Source organism: Chelonus insularis, unplaced genomic scaffold (genome assembly GCF_013357705.1).
Source record: "Chelonus insularis isolate UGA/USDA-ARS -01 unplaced genomic scaffold, ASM1335770v1 contig_70_pilon, whole genome shotgun sequence".
NCBI lineage: Eukaryota > Metazoa > Arthropoda > Insecta > Hymenoptera > Braconidae > Chelonus > Chelonus insularis.
Genome location: NW_023276716.1, coordinates 203310 through 225408, shown reverse-complemented (window position 1 = coordinate 225408; position 22099 = coordinate 203310). Strand labels below are relative to the sequence as shown.

General features: G+C 29.7%; 7 protein-coding genes across 9 annotated transcripts in view; 3 read left to right on the top strand and 4 right to left on the bottom strand.

Moving 5' to 3' along the window:
* The window catches only part of LOC118070970 (rho GTPase-activating protein 20-like), a 119973-nt gene extending 114945 nt beyond the window's left edge, over positions 1-5028 (bottom strand). For both annotated transcript variants that reach the window (XM_035089883.1, XM_035089884.1), the window contains exons 1-3: positions 4722-5028; positions 4545-4640; positions 2901-3277 (exon numbers count right to left, since the gene is read on the bottom strand). In XM_035089883.1, coding sequence (XP_034945774.1) covers positions 2901-3104 — 204 coding nt within the window. In that variant the 5' untranslated portion in view covers positions 3105-3277; positions 4545-4640; positions 4722-5028. The remainder of the gene's footprint in view (positions 1-2900; positions 3278-4544; positions 4641-4721) is intronic.
* Positions 5029-5380: 352 nt separating this feature from the next.
* On the top strand, positions 5381-6611 carry LOC118070997 (NFU1 iron-sulfur cluster scaffold homolog, mitochondrial-like). Its single transcript, XM_035089925.1, has 4 exons — positions 5381-5561; positions 5631-6055; positions 6130-6233; positions 6312-6611. Exons 1-4 carry the CDS (start codon positions 5482-5484, stop codon positions 6522-6524), a joined length of 822 nt encoding a protein of 273 aa, XP_034945816.1. The 5' UTR covers positions 5381-5481; the 3' UTR covers positions 6525-6611.
* Positions 6612-6640: 29 nt separating this feature from the next.
* On the bottom strand, positions 6641-8285 carry Rack1 (Receptor of activated protein kinase C 1). Its single transcript, XM_035089921.1, has 4 exons — positions 8067-8285; positions 7778-7986; positions 7183-7500; positions 6641-7000 (listed from the first exon to the last, which is right to left on the bottom strand). The coding sequence occupies exons 1-4, from the start codon at positions 8173-8175 to the stop codon at positions 6683-6685; spliced, it is 954 nt and encodes a 317-aa protein (XP_034945812.1). The 5' UTR covers positions 8176-8285; the 3' UTR covers positions 6641-6682.
* A 132-nt stretch (positions 8286-8417) lies between these two features.
* Positions 8418-10766, top strand: LOC118070995 (graves disease carrier protein-like). The gene is made up of 7 exons (XM_035089922.1): positions 8418-8820; positions 8967-9059; positions 9138-9271; positions 9359-9544; positions 9628-9784; positions 10033-10174; positions 10243-10766. The coding sequence occupies exons 1-7, from the start codon at positions 8760-8762 to the stop codon at positions 10418-10420; spliced, it is 951 nt and encodes a 316-aa protein (XP_034945813.1). The 5' UTR covers positions 8418-8759; the 3' UTR covers positions 10421-10766.
* Positions 9884-15385, bottom strand: mts (protein phosphatase 2 catalytic subunit mts). 2 transcript variants are annotated; one of them, XM_035089924.1, is made up of 7 exons: positions 15115-15385; positions 14090-14299; positions 13375-13638; positions 13119-13291; positions 12951-13058; positions 12780-12883; positions 9884-10158 (listed from the first exon to the last, which is right to left on the bottom strand). In XM_035089924.1, the coding sequence occupies exons 1-6, from the start codon at positions 15214-15216 to the stop codon at positions 12811-12813; spliced, it is 930 nt and encodes a 309-aa protein (XP_034945815.1). In that variant the 5' UTR covers positions 15217-15385; the 3' UTR covers positions 9884-10158; positions 12780-12810. The 2 variants fall into 2 exon arrangements, with proteins under 2 accessions (XP_034945815.1, XP_034945814.1); XM_035089923.1 differs by lacking the exon at positions 9884-10158 and having other exon boundaries at positions 11220-12883.
* A 1119-nt stretch (positions 15386-16504) lies between these two features.
* sds22 (protein phosphatase 1 regulatory subunit sds22) lies at positions 16505-18561 on the bottom strand. Its single transcript, XM_035089920.1, has 5 exons — positions 18381-18561; positions 18209-18312; positions 17887-18083; positions 17224-17695; positions 16505-17139 (listed from the first exon to the last, which is right to left on the bottom strand). Exons 1-5 carry the CDS (start codon positions 18421-18423, stop codon positions 16966-16968), a joined length of 990 nt encoding a protein of 329 aa, XP_034945811.1. The 5' UTR covers positions 18424-18561; the 3' UTR covers positions 16505-16965.
* A 3144-nt stretch (positions 18562-21705) lies between these two features.
* The window catches only part of LOC118070991 (MDS1 and EVI1 complex locus protein EVI1-A-like), a 69737-nt gene continuing 69343 nt past the window's right edge, over positions 21706-22099 (top strand). The window contains exons 1-2 of the mRNA XM_035089916.1: positions 21706-21819; positions 21928-22069. The gene's annotated coding sequence lies outside the window, so the exon portion shown is untranslated. The remainder of the gene's footprint in view (positions 21820-21927; positions 22070-22099) is intronic.

Sequence of the window (22099 nt, the reverse complement as noted above, 5' to 3'; positions counted from 1 at the left end):
ATTTTTCTCTAACGACATTGAGTTACCTGGTTTTTTATTTAATAATGAAAAAATAATATAGAAAATAATTAATAATGAAATTGAATGTAAATTATTTTATGAATTTGCGTAAAATATTTTTGCTAATATTAATTAAATGAGTTAAATATTTCTATTTTTTTCTAACAGTAGCCTTCAAGTGGTTTAAAAAAATTTAAAAACTTGTTTAAACAGCTGTGATTTAAAATCAATTTTATAATTTAAATCTTAAACAGTGCATAAATATATAGGATAATTTATTCATATAAAAATGATAAATTTTATGCATACTGTATATTATTTGTTTCTTTCTACTGTATCAAATGTACTTCTACCACAATATTATTTTTCCAGTCACTGAACTGTACAGAAAATCTCACTTTTTAAGTTGTACAAAAAAAAATAATGCAAACAAAAAGTAATTTTTTCACGACCACAAAAAGTCATTACTTTTTCCATAAAATTTTATCCTAAAGAAAGTATAAAACATGTTGCATAAATATTCTAAAAATGATAAAAAACCACATTTTGTCAAAAATGGAAACATTTCATTTAGAAAATAAATGAATTAATATGAAAACTCAAGTATTTCATAATTATGAAAACATATTCTTTTATTATAAATGATTTCACCTTCCAGTGTAGCAAGAAATAATTGCGACAAAATTTTCGTCATGTCATTTAGACAATATTAAGATAATTTCCGAGGCCTCAGAGATTGCCTTGAAATTTTCCTGGTCAGGGCCTGAGCATAACTAATTAGATAAACTAACCAGGACATTAACACCAGCTGATATTCATATTCCAAATGATATTAAAAATCAACCAAATGGACAAAGTGATGGTAATGGTGTCTGTATAAGTATTATACATACATGAAATGAGCGTTGTTCTGCAACAACGCTCGCGAATGTCACCTGGTTTTCCGCCAATAATGTAGCAGTACTGGTTTGCTGCTATTAGAATGATATTTATGCTTGCGATCGAATAACAAGCATGCGCACCTTATAATGCAGTGCTTAGTTAAAGCCAAATAGAGGGGGTGGAATTTTTGTACTGTCCTGCACCAGAGAGACCAGTTGCGGTCTTGTATCAGAGAGTAATAACAATTTGCTCGAGTTAGAAATGAGGAGAAAAAACGAGATAACCAGAAAGTAAGCCATGACGGGATTTACTTTAAAGCAAGGTCGATACTCATTTACTTCAGCTATACGACAAAACTATCTAGCATTTTAATTTTTCAAAATAGCCACGCTCACTTATAAGTTAAGTGGACAAAAAAATGCAATTATAGTGAAAGCAAGACGGATTATATTAAAGTAACTTATTATTAAATTGAGAAAATGAATATTTCTTATTATTTTTAAATATATTTCTGATCAACTCAAGGTGATAATTAACGACAGTAGTATAGTAATCCGGTCAATAATTCGTGATTGATATTCATCGCGCAGTCAAAACATTTCACCTGCTATGCACGACTATTGACTGTAGACACAACTGTAGAAAGCGTAGATCGTTTGCACACGCACGTGCGTTTCTTTACATATGTCACATACTTTCTCGCAATCTGAGGTTACGTTAATATATTTATACATTTACTTAAGAATTAATGTATTGATCTTATAATGCATTTGTCTATATCACTACTATGTACAAAAATCCAAGAAAAATTTTAAATACATAAGATAAATTGTGGTTTGATTGCAGAATATTCTATGAAAATAATACTTGAATTACAAGTATGAAAAATAAACAAGCTTAAAAGTCTATTCAACGTTATAGAATGAAAAGAAAAATTTAAAATCTTCAAGTGACCTCTGATTTCATCACTAATTTACATGCTTTTTACATTAATAAAAAATTTAAACTAAAACGTATTTTTTGAATCTTTGTTTGATATTATATAAAAATTTTTTAACATTTATTTAAATATTTAAATCATCTATTCAATAGTATAGATGAATTAAAAAAATAATTTTTCCTATTAAATCATTAATAAATTTATTCCCTATTAAATCAATAATGAAAAATTTATTTAATTTTTATAATTTATATTAGAAATATTTGCTTTAATAATTACTGAGTAAATGAAAAAAGTTATAGAGAACAGAAATGAAATTTCTCAAGGTAAAATATTGAACAATATTTACATAATGTTCGAGGAAAAAATTCCGGAAGATGAGATTTGACGACACATGTATTAGAGTTCCATTCGCTTACACTTAAAAGCACAATGATAGAAGCATTACGAGGAGAATTGACCGTTAAGGAAGACGAAGAATCACATGAATTAAGTAGCAAATGTAAGCCTTTTATGCTTACAATGACCATTCACGCATGTGTATACACTTATTTCTTAGGTCATACAAGTAACAGAAAAAAGGAAAGAGACAATTTTATTAAGCACTCTATCAAGATATCGATAGAAAAATAGTCAGAAGAACCTATTTGTCGCAGATTAACGATGAAACAACGAGGAACAATAGATGATTTGTGTCTGAAAGAAAATGAAAATACAATTTGTGTAACCATTTACTGTAAGATAGCCAGTGGATATGTGTGTTGTAAAATACATATTGAGTGTAAGCAATGTATCATATAAATATTTCAACGTCGACGGCTGTTATGCAGATAGATAATGACTATACTTGCGCTTATCCATGGTCGAACCAAAGGCACATTAATCTATTCTCCAGCCAACGACGTTCTTGTTTTCACTTTGCAGCTTAAACACACGCTGCCCCAACCATCTGCCCATCCCAATCATGAGTACAAGTGATAAATAGACGCGCGAAAAGTATTTTCGTTCGATGAAAAATGAAGATTCATGCGAGTCTTCTACTGACTATAAAATAAGATGAAATAAAATACAAACTTACCGTTAGTTGAGTTTTATCAGGTGCTATGGCAGTAATTTCGATAGGCCTTGGATCCGGGTGGTTCGTTCGATGTAAAATAGCTGCTGGCACTTTAGCAACCATTGACAACCTCCTAGTGAGACGTCTTCCTAATTCAGCTCGTCTTCGAACTCGAATTCGTGGACCACTGCCTTTATAACTGCCAAACTCCATTCTTAATGACATTATTCTTCTTATTTCTCTTCTTTTTACTCAATCTTAAATCCTAATTCTCTTCACTGACATCAACTTTGATGCATGACTCGCCCAGATGCTCCTGTCGTAATACTCGAGTCTCTCGAAAGTGTTGAGATGGTCCTTTTTTGTTCGTCCAAAGTCCCACGTTACGTCCATGAATACTGTTGAAAGAATAGAGAAAAAAAGAATTATTTAAACGCAATCTAATTTCATTCCCACGCATATTTCATATTAATTTAAATGAATGTTTGCTCTTTTGAACTAACTTAGTTTCAATCAACACTTGTGTCGCTAAATCGATCGTGACCTACTTTTAGTTTCTCGCATCAAGTTTCTCATTTCTGCAACAGACCGGCTTAGGGATTTTGATCAAACAACTTGATGATGGATTGAAGAGAAACTTTTTCACGATAAACGACTACAGACAAAAGTTGTTCTGATGAATCTTTTCTTTTTTAGCTCAATCTAATGTTTAATCTTCGTATTCTTCTTCTTCATCTTCATAAAACACCAATTGATTCCATTTCAAAAATTCACAGTCACGTCTAAAATTATCTAAACAGCTTTTAGCACTCATAATAATAAATGAACAACTTGTCGTAAAATCTTTTATAAATAAACTAATAAAAAACTTCATATTTATACTCAAAAATTATGTAGATATTTGTGTTTTTATCAACACTCTCATGTCATAGAAATACAATTATTTATACTCATCATTTAACCCAACTTAAAAGTCATTGAAATTTACTAAATGAAAAAAAAAATATCAGCTGCTCAAAAATCATACTTTCTACAGCTTAAGCAAATTTACCTACTAAAATTTTCGACGTAAAAAAATTATATGTCAAAGACAGAATACAAAATAAAAATAACGAATCTGTAAACACTACTTATCATAATGCTAATAAATCAACTGGTGAAGACTTGTAACACTTTGTAATAAAATAAAGCCTTACAAATATTTCCGTCATATTGAGTATTTTTTAAGATTAAAATCTCTTATCCTTGATCACTTTTACTTGTAAACCTTAGGACTGTGCTTACGTTGCGGAAATATTGGAATTTACTCTCACTTCTTGTCACGAGAGTAGCATCAGCCTCGGCAGACTCGACACACAAACGCGTGCAGAATTACGTGTATGATGTAAACACTCTTTACTGCCTCAAGCAAAAGCTAATGCGCTTTGTTATGACTTGAATTTGTATAACAAAGCAAGATTTCTCTAAACATATTAAAACTTTTGTTTTCATTTTATTATTACTTTACATATTCTTTTCATAGATAAATTACTCTCATCAATATACTATTTTCTATTCTATCATTCTACCATTCCTCTGCTTACAACTAAATAAAGATATATATAGTATAAGTACATGAATAGAAACAACCATATGAATATACACCTTAAATAATACAAAACGTACCTTAAAACAACCCGGAAGGCTTCGAGTCTTGATCGTTTTGTCTCAAAGTATTTATGGAAAACCTTAACACACGATTAATGCTCCCGCTGAGTTTTCCTGGAAACATACAGATACTCCATTAGTGAATTTTCATTGCAATTTAGTTAAAACAACTTTGAAGAATTCATGGAACCTTACTTTTTGATTCTTAACTTCAACGAAATTAAATTTATCTCGAAACTTTCAATTTAATATTGTTCTGCAAATTCAACAATTTACCGGTTTTTTGCTTCTGCAAACTCAATTTTTGAATTTGTCAACACTCAATTGAAAATTGATTTAGATGGTTCATTGAAAACATAAATGAATTGATAATCACTTGACAATTAACTACTAATGCACAAGTATTATTTCATTTGCAATTCCTAATGCTTAACAAATGAAAAACCAGCTGAACAGTCTAATAAATCACGAGAAACACGATTAACTACCGTACTGTTTGCTCGACGCGCGTAGACTGAACGCTGACCTCCCGGCTTCGCCCTCTAGTGATGTAATCACGTGTTATGGTTTGGAGTCCAAATACGTACGATACATGATCGACGATTTACATGGATAAATACTTTATATAAGACTTGATTTAATATTGGAAAACATTCAGGATTATTATAATGAAATGATAGAAATGCTGACGAGATTTTTTTTTCAATTTCTAATTAAAAATTGATCAAAAACTCAAATGGAGTATTGGAGCCGAGATTGGAGTTTCATTGAAAGTGTCGCTGATGTTTTCATTCTTTGTAGGAACTACTACGTCCGTAATATCGGTACGACAGAAAAATTCTTCACAAGCGATGGCAACACTGTCAGTCATAAACATAACCTAAAATAATTCATCTGAACTCATTGGATTTAAACAATTTTGATGTTTTAATTGTTAAAGGTTTTTATTTAAATAATGGATAAACTTCTAAAAAGAGTACTATTTAATAAGAGATTTTTATCTCCAATATCAATAAACAGCTGTCAATGTATCAAGTAAGAATTTTATTCGTTTAAATCATTGACGATAAAAGCTGATTGATTAAACTAAATATTTATTTTTAGAGCTGTTAGAAATGATTGTTGTCAATTTCACTACGATTCTTACAACTCTCGTTCTCGATCTATTTTAAAAAATACTACGCAAAATAAATTTATCAACTTCCAAAGACGACATATGTTTATACAAACTCAAGATACACCAAATCCTAACAGTTTAAAATTTATTCCGGGAGTTGCTGTTCTAGGAGAAGGTCAGACAAAAGATTTCCCAAATGCAACAGAAAGCTTTTGTTCACCACTAGCAAAAATGATCTTTCGCATTGATGGAGTTAAATCTGTTTTCTTTGGACCTGATTTTATTACTGTTACTAAAGTTGATGAAGACGTTGACTGGAGTCTTTTAAAACCTGAAATTTTTGCTACAATTATGGATTTTTTTGCTGCTGGTTTGCCGGTTCTAACAGAGAATCAACAACCATCTGATACTAGTACGATTGTACTTATTTTTATTTCCATTTAACTTCATGAATCTGTCTTTCATAACTCTTATTTTTTATTTTAGAAATTAATGAAGAGGATGATGAAATTGTTCAAATGATAAAAGAACTTCTTGATACAAGAATACGACCTACAGTCCAAGAAGACGGTGGTGATATAGTTTTTGTGGTTAGTCTGAATCTAAATTAAGGTTTAAGGATTTTATTTATATTTGATAATCAATTATTTCACTATTTTTAATTTTAGAGTTTCGAAAATGGGATTGTTAAACTAAAAATGCAAGGATCATGTACGAGTTGTCCAAGCTCAGTAGTTACTCTAAAAAATGGAGTTCAAAATATGATGCAATTTTATATACCTGAGGTACTTGGGGTGGAACAAGTAGAGGATGAGGTGGAGAAAGTAGCTAAAGCAGAATTCAATAAATTCGAAGAAAAACTAAATAATAATAAAACTTAAGACTAGTAATAAGTCTTATGCGTTTTCCAACAATGATCTTATGTGAAAAATAGTTATATTGTATAAATAATAATAATAATTAAATTATCAATAAATTTATAGAATATAAAACTCACTTTTTGATATTATTTTTTTTTACTTCTCAGTCATTTACAGGCTTAACGGCTAGTAACAGATACTTGCCAGACACGAATGGTATTATCAGAATAACCAGCAAATAGTGTCTGACCATCAGTCGACCACGCAAGTGATAGACACAATGGTGGTTCAGCTTTACTAGTTGCAGATACAACTTCAGGTTTAAGTTCTTCAACCATTTCTTTACTTTCCAAATCCCAGATTTTGATCCAGGGACCGAATGCAGCGCAGAGCCAGTAGCGATTAGGACTGAAGCACAATGCAGTAATTATGTCATTATGGTCAAGAGTGTGTAAATGTTTGCCATCATTCAAGTCCCATAGCATGGCTTTGCAATCCTGAAAAAAAAATCATAAATTACTCCATTGTTCATCAAAACAATGAACTTCAATATGAATTTGTAAATTTTTTCAGTCCCATATCCGCAAACACTCATGGATATCATGAATTGTTAAAAGTTTACATCATATAAAGAGTTCTTTTGATAATTTAGAAATTAAAAAAAAAAACGAGAAATTACCTTGCCACCAGATGCACAGAGAGAACCATCAGGTGAGACGGTAACTGTGTTAAGGTACCCAGTGTGGCCATAATGATTGATCTTGAGACGACAATTTGTCAAATTCCAGACTTTCACAACCTTATCCCAGCCAGCGGAAACAATTATTGGATTCGTGTGGTTTGGTGAGAAACGTACGCAACTGACCCAGTTGGAGTGGCCATCTTCTTGAATAGTATATTTACACTCAGCAAGTGTATTCCATAATTTAATAGTCTTGTCCCGAGATCCAGAGACAATTTGTCGATTATCAACGGAGAAAGCAACACTCAAGACATCCTAATCAGACCAATAAACATTTTATAAAAATAAATTCAATAACTTAAAAAATTAAATTAGATTCCGCGTCAAGAAATAAACCACCCAATACTTACGGCACCGGTGACATGACTTTACCAGTCTCTTCTATGTATTATTAAAAAAAAATATATAAAAAAAAAAGCTTCAGTAATTTTTAGGTGCCGTACATGTAGGTCCAACACTCTGCGGTGAAGTATTAGAGCTGTTCCCGTCAGGAATAATTAAATCCGATAAGTTGAAGGAAGGAGTTTCAAACCTTGGTATGGTCTTCAAACCGCCTGGTTGTTCGTCCAGCAGCCAAATCCCACAGGCGAAGAGTTTTGTCCCATGATCCAGAAAGGGCGTAATTACCATCTGAAGAGAGCACTACGTCGCTGATGAAATGGGAATGTCCATACAAACGTTTTTGTGGAATACCATAATTACATTCATCACGTGTAAGCTTCCAAACAATGAGAGTGTTGTCTAAAAATAATCGAAATCGTCAGTATACAAAACATACGTGTGTGAAATAAAGCCATAAAAATGGCGGCCATAACGCTTACCACGTGAAGAAGACAAAATCATATCTGGATATTTTGGGTTGGTGGCGATTTGCGTAACCCACCCATTGTGCCCACGAAGAGTACCTTTCAATTGAAGTGTTTCACTCATTTTTTTTAATTATAAATTTATTTAATCGTCAGATGAAGTTGGATTCAATCCAACGATCCTTCACTGACGAAGTGTAAACGAAAAAGACCGGATCGGAAAATGCTGGCAAAATTCTTGAGAGTGGGGGGACGATACTTGACCACTATTGCCCTCTGTACCACTTCCGGATTGTTGGCGCCAAATTTCAATGATGAATAATGCGCAACTGCAGAGATTTTTTTCAATATTTCGAAACAAGTTGTATTATCCCATAATATTATCAATAGTTGCATCAGCAAAACTTGAAATAAAATTATAAAAATTCGTACAATAGTTGATATCAGTAGAAATAAAATTGTTCAATCATACCGAGTGAACTTCTAACAGGGACTTTCACCAACTTATCTGACTGTATAACCTAAATTCATGAAGTTGTAACGTCGAGCGGGTTGGTGACCTTCATTCATTATGAAGATGCGTGCGTCGAGCAGAGATGGATAGTAGTCAGTAGTTCGTTCATGTAACGATACGTTTGGAGCCCATCCACTTTCTAAAAAGCTATCAGTGACTTTTACTATATAAACTGTCAATTACAAATAAGTAAAATGGCTTTGGCTAAAGAAGAAAAAGATTTAAATTTTATTCTAAAGAGTTTCATTGCTGGAGGTGAGTAATGACTTTTCAACATTAATTCTGATGAATTTTAACTGTTCATATTAGCCGCACTTTGTGAGCGGTCATTTCAAAATCAATTGTTATTGTTTTGAATTCTGTATCTACTTTGCATGAAACTTAAATTGTTATATTTTTAGGAGTGGCTGGAATGTGTTCAAAAACAACTGTAGCTCCTTTAGATAGAATAAAAATTCTTTTACAAGCTCATAATAATCATTACAAACATTTAGGTAATAGAAACCAAGTAAAAACAATTTTATAATTATGAAATAATTGATGTCAAATAATATTTCAATTGATTTGGCCAGGTGTTTTTTCTGGAATAAAGCATATAGTACACCAAGAGACATTCTTCGCTCTTTATAAAGGAAATTTTGCTCAAATGATAAGAATATTTCCATATGCAGCAACTCAATATACTTCTTTTGAAATGTATAAAAAGGTTAGTCTATTTTAAATAGATAAGATATGTTTTTAAATAAGAGTATTTCTTATTATAAATTTATGAAAAATTCTATATTGAGTATAGTATATAGGTGGTTTTTTTGGAGAAACATCACACTTTGATAAGTTTGTGGCTGGATCATGTGCTGGAGTTACTGCTGTAACACTTACGTATCCTCTTGATACAATCAGAGCGAGATTAGCATTTCAAATTTCTGGAAAACATATATACACTGGTATTGTGCATACTGGTGTATCAATTTTCAAAGACGTAATGAGTTTCATAGATTTTTTACCTATTAGAATTGAATGCTAATTCTAAACATAAATGATATAAGAAACCAAAAATTTTAGGAAGGAGGATTAACAGCATTATATCGTGGATTTTGGCCCACTATTATTGGAATGATCCCCTATGGTGGATGTTCATTTTATACGTTTGAATATCTTAAATTCATATGTATGAAATATGCACCTCACTATCTATGCGAGGAGTATTCAAAAAATACTGGTGAGTCATGTAGTAATTGAAATATTATCGTAAACTTTGGTAAAAATGATTAGATTATTGTCTGAATGTCAAGTTTTTAGTTTAAAATTAGGAAGAAAGTATTTGCGCATAGAGCTTTATTTTATATTTAATTAGCGTCTGATAATACATTGAATGAAATGCGATAAAAACATTGACGAAGAGAAATTATAAATAAAAACAGTTGAGACAAGTACAAAGATTGTTTATCCATATTTTTTTTTTACCAGGTGGCCTCGTATTAACGTTACCAGCCAAATTACTTTGTGGGGGTATTGCAGGAGCTGTAGCACAAAGCTTCTCCTATCCACTAGACGTCACCAGAAGACGAATGCAATTAGCCATGATGGATCCCGCTACACATAAATACGGGTAAAATATTTATTAATGTATAAACAATATTCATACATTCGTAAAACATCATTTCATGATTATTCCAGATCGAACATGTTATCAACATTGAAACTGATCTACTTAGAAAATGGAATAGTCAAAGGACTCTACCGAGGGATGAGTATCAATTATCTACGAGCTATTCCTATGGTTTCTGTAAGCTTTACAGTTTATGAAATAACGAAACAAATACTAGGACTGGATACAGGATTGAAAATTTCATAAAAGAATAGTTAAATAATGTATATTTATGTAGATGCAGTTATCTTTTTTTTTAATGAGGTGCATTTTTAAAGACACTTTTTTTGGGTTGGAGAAACTAAATCTTTTGTACCTCAATAATTTATATATATTGTAACATAGCATTTGAAAAATATATATAAACATAATATGTATATATATATATATATATATATTTTTATGAAAAAGATTTAAAACACATTGTTGATGAATTCAGATTATATAAAATCATTGAAACCAAGGGAACAAGTAGTAGTGAATAAATGTATGAATTATCACTGTCTGTATTATAAATGGTATTGGATAGAAAAAATAGATAAAAGTATTTTTATATTTGTTTCTTACAATTTATTTCCTAAATTAAGATTAATAATGAAAATGAAAGTAAGAAACATAGAATAATATGAACGTCGTTTTTAATTAATACATAGGTTCTACGAGTAATTGTTTCAATTAATCGTCAAATATGATTGCAAAATAAAAGTACGAGTCAGCAATAAAAATCGAATAAATGCAAATTTTTTTCAATTATTGCAACTAAAAATTCACTGGTGAAGTATTGACTTTTTAAATCTAAAAAAAATTGAGTACAAGAATTAAATTCTGAATGAAGTATTTGTTAAACAAATTATTACTGAAGTGATTTCGGATAAACGTAATTTAAAAAATTGTATACGTATGCAATATTAGAATTATTTGACATACAATAAATAGGGCAAATATAAAATTATCTATACATTAAAATCTATAATTCATGTAATATATGAAGTATTCCAATTTCAAGTCTTCTTTTTTTATACGAAAACTTTATTCTTATCAATATGATTCAACATGTGTAGATTATAATATAAAATGAAAAAAAGAAAAAAAATGCTCATCACCGTCTAGAGTGACGATGATCCATGCTCAGGATACTTTACAACTCCTGTTACTGATTAATTTACAATTTACTACAACGCGCATCTACACATTTCACGTTCGCTTCATCGTTCATGTGATAATACCTATTTTAAAGCCACTCTAGAAATATTAATGTAGTTAATTATTATGCATGCTTATGTCTATGAATAAATCTCTTGTGTGGATGGATGTTTATGTTTACAATGCCAATGTTTTTTCATTCCGTTATTTTCTTTTCAATTTTAATGAATAATTTGACACAACATGACAAAGATTGGTTTGGCTTGTATTACATATTTTTTTTATTCATCAGAAGCATCATTTTTTATTCTCATTAGTAAAAAGGTCGTCAATAATCATTTATGAACAATTGAAAATCAACGTAACTGCTGTGGATGCCAGTATTTTTATATGAAGGCTTGATGCAAAAGTGTTTACAGATATTTAAAAAATTTTTATTTGAGATTAGGAAGTGCATTTTTTATAAGATTAAATTAGTTATCACTTAACAAGTGAATTTTTTTTATACAAAAAGTACAGATAAAAATGATTACTTTACTAAAGATAAATAGTACTGGCATGAGTAAAGAAAAAAATTAGGAAGTATGATGTTGTTGTAACTATTACAGAGTTTAACTTCAACAATTGATAATTTATTCTGAAGTCTCTGTATATTTGTTTTTAAAGATCGATAGATGAAATTTATATCTACAAAGTTTTTTATAGCTCTTATTATCAAGCTTTGATACTTTGTGATTTATAAAATGTATTTTGTTTTCATTCATTGATAGTTTGGGTCAACTCACTATTGCATCAACCCTTTGTTTCTTCACCGACTCGTTTGTAATGTTTCATTATTATTCACTTATACAATTACACCAAGATGAATTATATAAACTACAAAGAATTCAACTTGTGGATCAGCTGACACGTACAAGAGCATGTCTTTCATCCTTAAATAATTGTAGATATTCCAATTATTTTGTTTTTTTTTTTTATTATTACAATGGTTATTTTTATATAGTTGAGAACTAGTAAATGTTTATCCAAATATTGGTAATAATTTCGTAGTTATTTAGCATATATAACAATGCTTTACATTGACATACTTTGTATTCATTTGTCTTCAATAAAAATACAAGCGATCCATTGCGATTCACAAATTTAGTATTCTCAGTGAATTTAATTGATAGATGTGTACAATATTGTAGGTATACTTATGTGTACAATTGTCGTGTGTCTACATGCTAATGCGTGTGTATGAAAACGCACACAGGCGCATATTTTCGTTTGAAAGAGATACTGCAATGTGAGCCACGATACAATACTCGAAATTGATAAGTTACGTATAAGAATTGTTTTCATATCTTACACGTCTTATGATTTTCATAAAGATTATGATAAATGGCATCACTATAACAACAGCATCTTTCCATTCCCCTACCTTAAAATCTATCTCCCTCGGATTGAACATCTTACAGGAAATAATCTGGTGTCCGCCTAGTAACGTGGGGCTCACCACGCCGAGGTGCAGGATCAAATTGAAGGCTATAAATAAAAAAAAGAGTCAATTGCCGTTAATTTCTTTTAAATATATAAAATCAATAATACTCACAATGAATATTTCAAAGCATCATCCAGTTCCATAATCGCAGCTTGATTTCCACAACGATAACAATAATTTGGTGCAGAAAATATTGTCACGACATTACGATCATGACACCTAAAAAAAGTAAAAGAATTTAGATCGGTTATTTTTTCCATCATTCACATGTAATCTTACCAATTATAGCCTTCCATGACAAGTTGATGAGCTCGCGATACAAGGGTCAGGCCATTTGAATGATTAAACGTTTCGGAAATGTCCTGACCAAAGGTATAACCTGCTCCACGCGGTGAAATACCCCATCCTCCTCGATCATCTGGGTCAGACCATAAAAGGTCACACATTGGTCCCTAAAATAAAAATAAATTAATAATATTAAATGTTTTTAATTTATCTATATTAAAATTACGTAGCAGGTTGGTGAATTAACTACCTCATGTGGCACTTCTTGGAGGCGGTCCAATGCACGAATGTGATCCAAGGTATCAATGGAAGGTGAAAGACCACCGTGCAAACAGAAGATTTGACCGTCGACCAGCGCAGTCAAGGGCAGGTAATCAAATAAATCAGTAAAAAATTTCCACACATTAGCGTTTCCATATTTTCGCAAACATTCATCGTAAAATCCGTAAACTTGTGTGATTTGCCTCGACTCATGATTCCCCCTTAGAATGGTTATTCTTTCTCGATACCTCACCTAAATTACAATTTTATTTTGGTTATTCTTGTATAATTGTAGTTATAAATTTATTTCTAAAAGAACAAACTATAAATAGTCAAGTATTAATAAATTGAAAAACAAATTGTTAATAAGTAGTAGTTAAGCTATTATATGATATAAAAACGTAATAATTACATTCAACAACATAAATATTCATGATTGAGTTTTATTTGTCAATTAGACGTTCTGTTATTGACAGTTACGTTTTTAATATTTTTATTTTTATTTTTATGTATTTATCTATTTATACATATATTGATTTTTTTCTATATTATACTATTGTATATTAAACAAGGAGATTAACTAAATTTGACTACATAAAAAGGTTTCAATTTCAAACAGTGAAACTTGATTATTTGTTCATAGTTTATGTATTTTTGTTGAATAAGGAATTAGAGATTTAATTATTAGAGAAAATGTTAAATACCTTAAGTGCCACTAGGAGAGTTACAGTTTCAACAGAATAATAGCCTCTGTCAACATAATCACCCATGAACAGGTAGTTTGTATCTGGTGATTTTCCACCTATTCTGAATAATTCCATCAGGTCGTGGAATTGTCCATGAACATCTCCACACACGGTTACTGGACATTTCACTTCCTGAACGTTAGATTCCTTTGTCAAAATTTCTTTTGCCTGAGAAAAACCAATAAAAAATTTTTTCACTATGAAAAGCCAAAATAAAATTGTATTATTTTTTTAAGACTCGTCTATTTTTTGAATCTATCATTTGATTTAATTTAAATACAAGAATGGAGTAAATTAATAATTTTATCGGTGATGAATAAAAAGCAGTGAGTAATGATGCACCAGTGTATTGATTACAAGATTTTATTTAATCATTTTTCACTCTGTGCTTGTTAATAAATTTTACGAGTGTACAAGATAATTAATCACTCACAAAGTAGAGTAACATAAACTGTGTCGAATTATTGATTTTAATTTACTTTTTACACAAATCTCCATTGATTTATATTAGATTTTTACCTGTTGCAATCTTTACAAATAAGTCAAGTAATCGTAGATAATTAGATAAGTGATTGAAAATATAAAAGATAATACTATTTCATTAAGATGTGGATCAAGATCATAAATTTATTTATTCAAAGTATAATTAATTGAGGATGTTTTCAAAGGAATGTGAGCAACTCAAATTTCAAGGAAATCTCGTAGTGACAGTAAATAACTTTGATGAATGCAGGTATGAAATTTCTTATTGCTGATTAGAGACTCAAGTGGCTCTTTTTTTTGACTCTTTTTCTCATGCGTGGTAACAATCAATTTTGTATGACATGCCGCCCGATAAAAGGGTGAAAGATAAAGCACGCTCAATGAGCATAAAATTTAGGCATAGTTTGAGTACGATCTAATGACAGCTAATTAAATTTAATTAGAGTAAATATTTTCGTAAAAAAATTTTTACAAAAAAAACTTAGAATTTTAATGCATACCTTGTCGCAAAGAGTTTTTACTTGGCTTTCTGTCAGTTGTTTGCAGTCATTTAACTGTTCTATCCACTGGTCAAGCTCCTTGAGAGACGCTTTTTCCTCCATCGTAAGGATCTAAATAACGATTGAATATATATCTAGCACTTAGCACATGTAATTAAAAGACCAAGTGAATCTACAGTTAACTAAATCATTAGATTTTTCCCCAACAGCCACTCAACACAAATATCTTGATAGAGGTACACTCACAAAATGGCCGACGTGATGAGTGCCGTGGGTGACGTCACACGAATTGCTGCGTGCGCGCTAACCGGAATTTTATAAACCAATTATCAAAAGTTTCTATTCGAATAAGCCAATCCGCAGTTACTTTTATCAACTAACCTGACCTGCAACGAAAAATTAATTCATCTCAGACTGTTGAAATATATTGGATATGTATAAATTACATGTCAGCGTTAAATTATTTGCATTTTCTTCGAAAATTGAGCTGATTATATTGTGTCTAATAATAAACTCGACTGGTTTAGATATTTATAATTGTCAGAATAAATATTTGTTTATTTTTCGATCTCATGAATTTAAATTCGCGCCATCTAGCTAGCACATAAATAAAAACTAAACAAAGCTTGTTTCCCAAACTTTGTTATTATTATATTACAACTAATGATTAGGTTAACAATAAATAAGCACAGGTTTTAAACAACAAATTTACCCTTTAAAATATATTGGAAGATTGATTTCATATGTATATTTAGTCATCATTGGTAAGTTTTTACATTGCAAAGTGAATAAAGCATAAATGAAACAACATGCACAATTATTAATTACGTACCTTAATGCTCTTCAAGATCTTACAGCATATATTTAGTTCAGGAATGGATTTCGAAGTAATTTCAACCTTGGCCATGTTTATTTAACTAATTTCAATCTCATGGTCTTTATTTACATAATATTAGCGTGCATTATTCATGGTCACAATAGATTATTAATTGAAAAATGACTCAATAATGTTAATTACTGCTCATAAAGGAACATTTTGATTGAATATGACTGAATTATTTCTATTTTATAAAGGAAAAATCACTGATGCAATCCTTAGATCGTATGTAAACACATGTGTATATATAAACAACTGCAGAACAAAATGTGTTATGTACCTTTTTTAAAAAAATAAGCTCAACGATTTTCTTCTGTTGAAGTAGGAATAATTTTTGAAATTCAAATTCAGTAAAAACTTTTTTCATAGAAACAAATAGATTGAATTTTTTGAAAATAAACTTACTTATCTAAAGAAAATAAATTCAATCGCATAAGATTAATATTTTATTTCGAAAATTAACGTAAGAATATGAGATGCATTGAAGTAAATAAGAATAATAATCACCATTAGTACATTATTTTCGTGAATGAGATTATCATATTCCTTTTATTAAAAATATACAATGAATAAAATGCTAACTGGCTTTTATGTTGCCTCTTATGTGCATCATTCAAAAGAGTAACATGAATAATCTTTGATTCAAGATATTCAGTGCAAAGTTAATATCAAACATTAAATACATTTATAAAATATGTCTAAATATTAATTTGATTCAAACTGCTTTAACATTCAATATTAAATATTGGAAGTTTGGCGTAATTAATAATCAAATACTGGCATGGATTATTGAAATAATTTCGAATATAATCCGAGAATAATCACATTTGTATACGAATGAATGTATAAGTAAAAAACGGAATTACATATCACTGGTGGAATTAATATGACCACTTTAGATAACAATCATGAGGATTAGTACAATTAATAGTTGCGTTCATGACAAATTTGGACTTGGATATTAAGGCTGATGTTTATCTACAAAGAGTAGCATCTAGCTGCACCAACCATGGCAATAGCAATTTTATTTTCCTCCTATAATTTGGATCCTTAGCAATTGGATTTTGTTCAAGGTAGATAGTTTGTAATTTTTTGATTTCTTTCAAAATATCAAGAGTTGTCCAATCTTCTATTTGATTATTATTGACCTAAAATAATAGATTAGTAAGAATAAAAATTGCTTGTTTGATTTTTTATGTCAAAAAAAGAAAGGTAAAATAAATAATAATTACCCAAAATTCTTCTAAAAGTGTCATGTGACTAATATTCTCAATCTTTTTTATTTTATTATTTGCCAAGTCGAGAGTGGTTATCAGCTTCAAATTGTCTAAATTTTCAATGCATTCTATCCCATTCTCAGAAAGATAAAGCTGATCTAATTTAGTCAACGTATCTAAATTTTCAATTTTAACTATTCTATTGCTCTGTAAACTGAGCAACTCTAGATCTACCAAATGTTCTAGATTTTCAATCTTAGATATTTTGTTTTTTCCCAAAAATAGATTTTTTAAACTTTGTAAGCCTTCTAAATTTTCAATCTTTCGTATTTTATTGTCACCCAATTCAAGAAGAGTCAACTTTTGTAGATGAGATATATTCTCAATCTGAGTTATTCTGTTGGATGATAAAAATAACTTTTCTAGATTAACTAATCTATCTAAATTCTCAATTTTTTTCAGCCGATTGAATGAAATATCTAAAACTCTGTAAAAATATATTGATTACAGTTATCAATGATGATAATTACTTAAAATAAAAGATTATGATAAGAATACAAATAAGCAAAATTTATCATTTAAGATGGTAATATATCTATTAAATGTTCTAAATACAAATATTTCCACTTTGCTCCATTTTATTTAAAATTGTTTCTCATTGACAATTTATATACGTACCGAAGATTGATTAAAGCATCAAGGTTTTCAATTGTTGTTATTTGATTGTCTCGTAGCTCCAATTCAACAAGAGTAACAAGTGTATCAAGGTTTTCTATTTTTTTAATTAAATTCCACGTAAAACATAATTTTTGAATATTTGTAAGTGGTTCTAAGTTTTCCAATTTTGTTAATCTTGAATGATTAAAATCCAGCTCCTAGAATCAATTAAGCTTCTTATATAGATCTATTTTGTATCATTAAACGTTAATTATTCGTAATAAAAAGCACATGATAGTTGACATATGTAAGAAATTCACATAATAATAACTTGAATACGAACTTCTGAACTAGGATCTATGATGCAGATTCTTTCTGGTTCCTCATCATCCTCAGCTGTTTTTTCTTCTGGTTCTACTTCTACAGATTCTTCACTTTTATCATCTTCTAAAATTTGCAAAAATTGTTTTTTTATAACCTTATAATCAATGTTAGTAATTATTACAAATCATTACCTGCTGTTACTGATTTATCATTAGTTAGTTCACTATTTTCCATCGTTTAAAAAATAGTATTTTACTAATAACTATTAAATTGATTTTATATTAGTTAACTAACAATTCTTGATTTGTAATTTACCAATTAACTAAAACTTCATTGATTCTCCGGCCTTCTAGAATCGGTCGTTATGAAGTATAGGATGCATTATTGCTAATTTGCATGACATCTGCTATCGTTACATATAAATCAACATTAAACAGTTGGCAAAACTGCAGAAATTTTTGTTATTTTTTTATTTAACTAGACAGTTGGCTAACATGAATTTGTAAATTGAATTCAAATCTATCAAAAATGTTAACAAATAATGTATAACAATTTTAGTTAAATATTTATCTAGATTATACGAAATTGTATTAAATCTAATTTCAATAATTTTTTATTGTTCAATTAATTAATAATTACATAAAGAGCATGAAAAAATAATCATGAGTATTAATAGAATTGAAACAATTAAAATATAAAAAAAAATTATTTTTTTAGAAGAACGAAATATTCTTATTATTTAGATGAATATCACCTATGATGATTGATAGAATGATCATTGTAACTGAACAATTATAAATTTTCATCAATTTCGTAATGATAAACTGTAATGTAAACCTCTAAGGTCGCACCCGTCTACACTCTACTATTATGTAGTGTCATGTAAACCATGGCATATTATTCAATTCTTTTTGAATGGACTTGAACAATCTTTTCTTGAATCTAAACTAGAAGGCATTGAGGGATTGATAACTCTTAGATATAGAAAGAAGAAAAGGTTTACCTGTTCTTCCAACGTGACAAGCCGCTAGTCGATGAGGCAATACTCTACGCACCACCGAACATTATTATTGCCAATCTCTTAGTAGATAAAAAATGTAGAACTAATCAAAGTCCTCTGGTTTCGGGAAACCAGTCTAGAGTTTAGAAAGTAGAAAAAAAAATTTATGATGCTGAGAAGTATCTTAGTAGTTACAAAAAAAGTACCAAAAGTCTTTTTTTCAGTTCATAGTTATCTATTGAAAAAACTGGTAAGATATGTGCTGATGACTATTATCATTATATTATCAGGAAATTAAATAATTAATTAAATATATTACTCAAATGAATGTAAGATAAAACGAACGCTCGAGCTGTTTATACAGTGATTAAAGTCCATCGTGTTTCGATCGACGCTCTCCTTTTAGGATAACGCGTGCAGAAACCCGTAGTCTAGGATTTTTTTTCAGGAGTCGCGTCTCCTTTCATTTCAACGCATGGTCGCACACCCGTATCGACCTGTAACACACCCACTAATCTTTAATCCGTTAGTATCTCTCGCCAACTCTTTGCGGCTTGTGTTGTAAAGGAGCGGCGCGTGGAGTGCAAAAGAGAACTAGAAAGAGAGAGAGAAAGAAAAGTAATGAGCACTTGGGGCTAATCTTTGCGTCTTGACATGGACTTTCGCAAATATAAATTGACGAGAATTCAATGTGTTTTAGGTGATACAAGTATATACAATAATCGCCAATAATCATCATTTATTTTATTTTTTTTTCTATTAAGTAACTCTCCAAGTTACTTATTACACTAAATTCAATATTATTTTCTCATTCAATATTTCTCAATGTATAATTTTTGCAATTTTTTGAATATTTATTTAATTAGTTATTAAATCAATGGAAGATTTTTCTCAATAAATCTCATTAATAAATTTCTAATAACTCATAGCGAAGAATAAATGAATTCTGATTAAATTTCCTGAGGAAATAAAAAGTAGAAATTAATTCATGTAAAATCATAAGAAAAATTAAATTTAAAGTTAAAAAATATTCTCGGTAATTGACGATTGATACCAATTAAAATTTATCCAGTGAAATAATTTATTCTTTACTTATACATTTCAAATCAGTTGAAAATTCAGTTAAAATTGATCAATCTTCATTCTCGTTTTTCCATGAAGATGATTTATGCAATAATTTTTTGCTATCAATTAATTTATAAATCCATTCTCCGACACTTCAGGTGATTTAAATGCCCACGCAATACGAATCATCCGTTATAGCTTCCGTTTAAGATTCTTGGAAAATTCCCACGACTTATCTTGACATATTAATATCAACTGAAGTACGATCACTTGTCTGTTATTATCAGTATTAATAGGAATGCCACATCTGAGATCCTATTTCATCACATTTTAATTAACATGATATTTTTTTTCATTCGACTGCTGTTGATTTGATAAACTCAATTAACTCGATGATGTGGTTAAAATTATTTTCAATCGATAAATAATTTTATCCTATTATTATTCACAACAAAACAGACTAGAATAAGTTTAAGAGTAAATAGTCAAATGTCAGGGGATTGTCCTGATTATATTCTGTAAGCAGAGAATTAAACAAAGCTCAGGAGTCTCGAGTAATCAATAGTAGTGACGAAAAAAAAAGTACAAATATATCTCGCAAGTGAACGAGTCTTATATAAATACGACCACGCCCTGGTCTCTAGCATCCATCTGATCCTTATGCATTTATTCGTAAGAGCTTCGTGATCTTCTCATACACTACATGCTCGAAAGTCGATACACAAAAGACTTATATTGATATTATCCGTATTCCAAATCAAATATTTTCCGGGGTCTATATTAATATACTCGTTATTTATTACCTATGTTTTAACCAATTGATCTCTATGGAGTTGCTTCCTTTTGTGTGGGAGTTCTTGGACGTTATCGAGTGCTAGTAAATAAATTTACGCAATAGATTCAAGTTTTTATAAGTTTGTACATTTATTTATGATGACTAAGTAACAAACAGTCATAAAAAAAGTAGCAAAGTAAATTTATTTAGTCTTTTACTATTTATACCATTGCTTATTCTATGAGATTAGAAAATTTATTGTGGCCATAATAATACAATAAAAATAAGAAAATTTTGTAGTTGGGTGGCTTTTACATTATGATAACATGTTGAAGAATTATTTAGGAATAGAAATTATCAAGATAATCTTCAAATAGCTTGGGAATACTTGCTGCAACCACCTAAAGTTAATCTAGTAATCAATCTAATAGATATTTTAGATCTTCCATTGATAATTTTTTAATTAATATATTAGGGAGTAAGTTAATTTATGATTATACAACATTCAATTTTATCAACATCAATAACTTTTTGCTAAAAAGTTTATACACTCAATCAAAGACTCTAAATAATATTTTATAGTAAATTACTAAAAGGTGATATATTACTCTCTCCTTCTGTCTGATCAATAACTAAATCTGGTTGTTTCTATTGCAGTTTTTGTCCATTCAATATCTGGGATTTCAAATAAACAAGTACACTGACCTATACATCCTGGTGGTGTTGAAAAATTGAAAAGCAAAGTTCAGATGGCTCTTGATTCACGAGGAAGTTAGTTAGCCTGAGAAAGGTACGTCTGCCCATTGAACCAATTTTTAACATCATTAAAATAATAAAAAGAATAATAATAACAATAATAATAATATTACGACTGATTGATTTGATGATGATATTGCAGGGAGATATCGAAGGATCGATGAAGACTCAAGGAAAATGAATTGAAGGAGCTATTGAAGAAATGTATCTTGGAATACGACTACATCAGAGAGTACTTGGTAATTACTGGACAAGAGAAATCCCTTGTTTGGTTGGTCGATCAGGTAAGAATTGAAGTATAATAATGATCAAGT

Excerpts from the sequence above, each read along its gene's own strand:
- LOC118070997 (XM_035089925.1), top strand. The coding sequence starts at position 5,482 with ATGGATAAACTTCTAAAAAGAGTACTATTTAATAAGAGATTTTTATCT. Across the intron at positions 5,562-5,630 it reads AACAGCTGTCAATGTATCAA|AGCTGTTAGAAATGATTGTT; the intron begins GTAAGAATTTTA and ends ATTTATTTTTAG. Across the intron at positions 6,234-6,311 it reads GTGGTGATATAGTTTTTGTG|AGTTTCGAAAATGGGATTGT; the intron begins GTTAGTCTGAAT and ends TTTTAATTTTAG.
- Rack1 (XM_035089921.1), bottom strand. The coding sequence starts at position 8,175 with ATGAGTGAAACACTTCAATTGAAAGGTACTCTTCGTGGGCACAATGGG. Across the intron at positions 7,987-8,066 it reads GATTTTGTCTTCTTCACGTG|ACAACACTCTCATTGTTTGG; the intron begins GTAAGCGTTATG and ends GATTATTTTTAG. Across the intron at positions 7,001-7,182 it reads TCTGTGCATCTGGTGGCAAG|GATTGCAAAGCCATGCTATG; the intron begins GTAATTTCTCGT and ends TTTTTTTTTCAG.
- LOC118070995 (XM_035089922.1), top strand. The coding sequence starts at position 8,760 with ATGGCTTTGGCTAAAGAAGAAAAAGATTTAAATTTTATTCTAAAGAGT. Across the intron at positions 9,060-9,137 it reads TAATCATTACAAACATTTAG|GTGTTTTTTCTGGAATAAAG; the intron begins GTAATAGAAACC and ends TGATTTGGCCAG. Across the intron at positions 9,545-9,627 it reads GTGTATCAATTTTCAAAGAC|GAAGGAGGATTAACAGCATT; the intron begins GTAATGAGTTTC and ends CAAAAATTTTAG.
- mts (XM_035089924.1), bottom strand. The coding sequence starts at position 15,216 with ATGGAGGAAAAAGCGTCTCTCAAGGAGCTTGACCAGTGGATAGAACAG. Across the intron at positions 14,300-15,114 it reads TAAAAACTCTTTGCGACAAG|GCAAAAGAAATTTTGACAAA; the intron begins GTATGCATTAAA and ends GGTTTTTCTCAG. Across the intron at positions 12,884-12,950 it reads GATGCTTTGAAATATTCATT|CCTTCAATTTGATCCTGCAC; the intron begins GTGAGTATTATT and ends TTTTATTTATAG.
- sds22 (XM_035089920.1), bottom strand. The coding sequence starts at position 18,423 with ATGGAAAATAGTGAACTAACTAATGATAAATCAGTAACAGCAG. Across the intron at positions 18,313-18,380 it reads TGATAAATCAGTAACAGCAG|AAGATGATAAAAGTGAAGAA; the intron begins GTAATGATTTGT and ends TGCAAATTTTAG. Across the intron at positions 17,140-17,223 it reads CACTTTTAGAAGAATTTTGG|GTCAATAATAATCAAATAGA; the intron begins GTAATTATTATT and ends CTATTATTTTAG.